Source organism: Nicotiana attenuata, unplaced genomic scaffold (genome assembly GCF_001879085.1).
Source record: "Nicotiana attenuata strain UT unplaced genomic scaffold, NIATTr2, whole genome shotgun sequence".
NCBI lineage: Eukaryota > Viridiplantae > Streptophyta > Magnoliopsida > Solanales > Solanaceae > Nicotiana > Nicotiana attenuata.
The window spans coordinates 33,215-39,128 of NW_017676063.1; the positions used below are offsets into that span (position 1 = coordinate 33,215).

Here is a 5,914-nt window from a genome sequence, read left to right on the forward strand (position 1 = left end):
TCTATCTTGTCCAAGTAGCTTCAGGTTTGCACACTTGAATCTCACGTAAATTGCTTGCAAAAAGCCTTGCTATTTTGCTCTTTAATTTAGTTTCACTTCTGTCGTTTGTGTGCTACCCTGTAAAAGAGAACAATCATTATTATTTATAGAGTTAGTAATCAGAGTTTGATTAAAACTCGAATTGCTGATCCTTCATCAAATTCGAGTCCTAGAACAATTCAAACTCCAATCCTTATTCTTTATCCGGATGTAGTTCTCTTCACATAAGGAGACTTCAACTCCTTATCCTATGCAACCTTTTCGATCAACTCAGAAGATATTGTTGCTGACCCTTGAGACTTATCTTCACACGTATGTCACATGTATAAGTATATCAACACTGTGTCTGTCTCACATGATGGACCTGGTTCATGAATGAGTTCATTTGGTCAATCTTCAAAACTTCATCTGAACTTGGGCAAACAATATTGACAAACCAATTTTGTAGCACGCAAATTGAATAATACTTTGAGATCATCACATAGAAAACATCTACCCTAAACATTTGTAAAATTGAATCACAAGGGTAGGAAATTAATAAAATAGAGTAAAGAAAGTAGAACCGGTTTATGTTACCACTTTCTGCTTGTAGGATCATTTGAATTTAGTCCCACTGAAACCTTAACTCAGAGACGATGAGACATTATTCAGCATTACCAACCACGCTTTCCATTGTACTTGCGCGTAAAAAAGTTCTCATGGCCTTATTTTAAGCACAAAGTATTTTATTGACTTCCTGTTAGTGTCAAAAACCATGGGCAGATCAAATACATATCTCTGTTGCCCCTCAATAATCTCCAGGCCGTAATAAGATAGTTAACACCATTTACTGTGTGCAACAATTATTTTCAATTTGAAATCTACTTTGAAAATACTGGCATGANTGCTGCATGCAAAATAGCATGTCCCCACACTGAAAGGGGGAGTTTTGTCCTCATTAGCAATGGTCTAGCTATTAGTTGAAGTCGTTTAATCAATGATTTTGCTAGACCATTTTGAGTATGAACATGAGCAACCGGATGCTCAACTTTTATTCCAGTGGCCATACAATAATCTGTAAAGGCCTGAGATGTAAATTCACCAGCATTATCAAGACGAATTGTCTTAATTGCATAATCTGGAAATTGTGCTCTTAACCTTATTATTTGGGCCAACAATCTCGCAAATGCCATATTACGAGTTGACAATAAGCACACATGTGACCATCTTGTAGATGCGTCTATCAAGACCATAAAATACTTGAATGGTCCACATGGAGGGTGTATAGTCCCACATATATCACCCTGTATACGTTCCAGAAATGCAGGGGATTCAATCCCAACTTTAGCTGCTGATGGTTTAATAACCAATTTTCCTTGAGAACAAGCAGCACAAGAGAATTCCTTAAACTGAAGAATCTTCTTATTCTTCAATGTGTGCCCATTTGAATTCTCTATTATTCTGTGCATCATGTTAGAACCGGGATGGCCCAACCGGTCATGCCAAATGATAAAATCATTAGAAGTAGTAAATCTTTTGTTTACTATGGCATGTGATTCAACCACACCAATATTTGTGTGGTACAACCCAGAAGAAAATGCGGGTAATTTTTCGTGCACACATTTTTTCCCCGCTTTTATTGTAGTAATATAAAGGTATTCAACCTTTCCTTCGTTAGAGGTCTCAACATGGTAGCCATTTTGGCGAATAGCTTTGAAACTCAACAAGTTTATTTGAGACTTACTACAATACAATGCATTATTAATAGTTAATATCGTTCCTCCAAGTAGTAATAAGGCCGCTCTTCCAGAGCCCTCAATTAACTTTGTACTACCAGATATTGTATTAACATAAGCCTTTTTCATAACCAAATTAGAGAAAAATTTCTTTTCTCTTAATATTGTGTGAGTTGTAGCACTATCCAAAAGGCACAAATCTTCATTAATCATCTTGGATCCAATTGAAGACTGGAGAATTTTATATTCTTCATAAAAAAAATAAAAATACATCATGAGAAATACGGAGAAAACTAACATCAGCAACGACAACATAAGACAACTTAAGTACTACTTGAAAATAAAAATAACTTTAGAACGAGACAAAAAAAAAACCACTGAAATAAAAATAACATAATTGCATTCCCTAGTAAAATAATCAAACTTTAGTTTTGATCTCCAAAGAAGTCTTCAACTTTCAAATGAGTAAGATCATCGAGGCCATGAAAATCATCATCATTCAAAGCAAGATTTGCCTCGGCATTGTCATCATTTTTGTTTGAAGGCCCTGCCTCAAAATCATTTTTGAAGGTCAAGTGAGACTCCACTGGGGCATTAGCAGAAGATGCTCCAACATTATTTGCCTTTCTTTTGATGTAGTTTTGATAAAGCCTGACAAAATGCTCAGGTGCACGGCATTCAGTTTTCCAATGACCTTTCATGCCACAGCGGTGGCAGTTACCACTTTTGCCTCTTGAAGGATTGTTTTGAGAACCCATATTGTTCTCTCGTTTGCCATGACCACCACGATGACGACTATTATATCGTCTCTTACCATTGCCATGCCCACGTACATTCATATGGCCATGATTATTATTCTGTCTTTTTCAAGACTTATCACGTCTAGCTGCCATATTCGCTTCAGGAAATGGAGTTGACCCTGTGGGACGGGCTTCATGATTTTTCAGCAAAAGGGTATTATGTTGCTCAGCCACCAGAATGCATGAGATCAATTCAGAATACTTTTTAAAACCCCTTTCACGGTATTGCTGTTGTAATACCATATTTGAGGCATGAAAAGTTGTAAGAGTCTTTTCTAGCAAATCCTCATCGTTCATAACTTCCCCACATAATTTCAGTTGGGAAGTTATTCGAAATACAGCATAGTTATACTCACTTACGGTCTTAAAATCTTGCAACCGTAAGTGCATCCGCTCATATCGAGCCCTTGGCAATACTGTAGCCTTAAGGTGATCATACCTTTCCTTCAGGCCAGTCCACAATTCAAGTGGATATTTCACTGTTAAATATTCAACCTTCAAACCTTCATCCAAATGATGACGAAGGAAAATCATGGCCTTCGCTTTGTCCTGGCTTGATGCCTCATTACCCTGAGTAATGGTGTTACCAAGGCCTTTAGCGGCTAAGTGAATCTCAGGATCGAGAACCCATGATAGGTAATTCTTTCCAGAAATGTCAAGTGCCACAAACTCAAGCTTTGACAAATTCGACATAGTAAAAACTATCAAAGAAAATAAATAATTAGAAATCATTAGGATAATAGCGTAAAGAAATATTTTTTTCTGTTAACAAATAATTTCCACACAAATAATATCCTAATAGGCTAGTTAAGCATTTAAGAACTTCATATTATCTTTTACAAAATTTTTTTTAAGTATAAATCATGTTGTAACTCAAATACTATGTCATAAGAATTGTCATTTTGTAGTAACGACAATAGTATAAAAATCTGTGTTAAGTCCATCATCTCAACTTTTCTTTCAACTACTGATAGATGCCAAATATAAGGGTAAAGGGAATTGGCGAAATCGTTTGTGACTAAATGTTGTTGTTTCTGCTACTACTACTATAATCTGTAGTCATAGTCAATACTATTTTATCAAGTAAATAATTTTCACATCATTCAGAAAACAAAAAAACAGTAAAGACGCAAAAGTTTAAGATGCAAAAGTAGGACTAACTAGTACAACCAATTATCGTTTCAATGTATAGGTATTTGAGTGTAAAAGAAAGTAATGGAAGCTAAATGAAATATGAACATGATTTAGCTAAAAGTATATACCTTGCGGATAGCAGAGTGGGAACTTAACTTGGAGAAGATTAGAGTTCAATCTTGACGTTAAAGACTTCGTGTTGATAACGTGTTAAAAAATGTAGCTCAAAGTAATAATATGAAACAAGCAAATAGACAAGAATGTAGAGAGAAAGAGAGAATTATTTCTTCAAGTGTTTTCCAAGTATATACAATGTGATGCCCAGACCCTCTATTTATAGGATGATATAGGTAATACAAAGGGATGCCATTAACATGGTATTAACTATTGAGAACATGCGAGAAGATCATGGAGGTGTGGGAGGTTAATGGAGAAGAGCAGTGGGTGTTACTCCTTTAGGAGTTATGGACATCCACCATAATCAAGTATTTCATAACACAATCTATTTTTTTAAGGTCCACCTAGTTAATTATAGAATCTGTTTAAATGTAGTTGGTGAAGTTTAAACAAGCCAAGAATTTATTTTTTCCATTTTCAGCAAATGTAACAAAAACCAATCTGTGTTTTAATCTCACAATGACATCTCCTAAGATAGCTGCGCTAAATTATTGATCTTGTAGGGAATTCTCTATTTGTCAAATTCCAAATTCAAAAATAAGTATTGTTTGTTTTAGCTTAACAAATTTTATACATGAGTTTGTTTCTCGAGCTACCTTAAATCGAGTCTTAAAACGTGCGTACTATGTGAACATATATATATATACCTTATGTATACTTTACTTTTCTTTTCCTTTTTAATGCGAGATTTACTCAAGGGGTCATATACATCATTTCCCAGAAGCTTGTCAATTTAAAAGTTTATTAATCCTTTTTGAGTGCATATATTGAAGCTTGTCAATTTAGAAGTTTATTAATCCTTTTTGAGTGCATATATTACATGTCAACCAACTAATAAGATTAGAGCACACAAAATGGAGAGGGACAAGGAACCGACACTTAAATACCATTACGCAAATTTATTAGGCGAGTCAGTGAGTTTCGAATAAAAAAGAGTAGCTCGATGCAAAACGTAAGTCGCATTCTCACAAGGTATGGAGAAAAGCCGCAATTCAGGAGATGCGATGTAAACAGCCTATCCTAACGCAAGCATTAGTGATTGGTTTCACGACTCCAACGGAAAGGTAAGGCCTGCCAGGCTGTATGCCAATGGGTGCAGGATTCTTCGAAAAAGCACGGGCTGACTCGGAGACTTACGACCTTGGCTTAGTAATGAATGAAGGGAAGTTCTTCGACCTTTCTCCGCCAGCGACTTATATAGTGGTTTATATAGTGGTCGGCCTTATAGATTGCACGAAGATAATTTTACCATTGCTCTAGGACTTCCCTTCACAATACAAGATGATTAATTAGAAGATAGCAACACTTTTGTCATGTTACTATAAGTTAAAAAAAGCAATGGCTTTCACTTTCTAATTGGTCTTTCTTAAAGGTGTGGATGAGTGGGCAATAGGATGTGTCTACATTCAAAGAAAAATGTCCTTTGTGGAAAGGCTATTTGCCATTAATTCGGCTGGGGTTAGGGGAATGGATAGAGGAAGAAAGTTTACATTAATTGAGTGATAGTTTTGTTTGTTGTTTTTGAGCCAAACAATAGTGGTCTCCAAATTCAAGCTGGTAATGCATTAAAGAGGTCGGTTGTCTATTTCTTGTGAAGCTAGATTCTTTTAATATTTTTTTATCATATTCTTTTCATATGTGGCTTCTATTCTTCTAAAGTAGAACACCTTTTAGATAAAATAAAACAAATATATATCATATTCAACGGCTAAAAGAGAGTCTTAGAGCAACGATAAAGTTATTCCATATGATTTGTAGGTCACAAATTCGAGTTGTAAAAATAGTCATTAATAATTACATTAAGGTAGATTGTCTACATCACATTCTTGGGGTGCAGTCGTTCCGTGGATGTTTCATGAACGTGGGATACTTTAAGTACTGGACTGCCTTTGTAGGTTGTCTACATCACATTCTTGAGGTGCGGCCTTTCCATGGATACTGCATGAACGCGAGATACTTTGTGTACCAGATTGCCTTTATTCGACAATTATTGGTTCGGCAAATATTGCTTGCATTAGGGCAGATTGTCTGCATCACACCCTTAGGGAA

General features: G+C 35.7%; 1 protein-coding gene across 1 annotated transcript; it reads right to left on the bottom strand.

Annotated features, from left to right (window-relative positions):
• Positions 1-2,620: 2,620 nt before the first annotated feature.
• On the bottom strand, positions 2,621-3,247 carry LOC109220712. The gene has a single exon (XM_019385173.1). The coding sequence runs from the start codon at positions 3,245-3,247 to the stop codon at positions 2,621-2,623; it is 627 nt and encodes a 208-aa protein (XP_019240718.1).
• Between the last annotated feature and the right edge of the window lie 2,667 nt (positions 3,248-5,914).

Bases quoted from the DNA above. Each gene is read 5' to 3' on its own strand.
- LOC109220712 (XM_019385173.1), bottom strand. From the start codon at position 3,247: ATGTCGAATTTGTCAAAGCTTGAGTTTGTGGCACTTGACATTTCTGGA.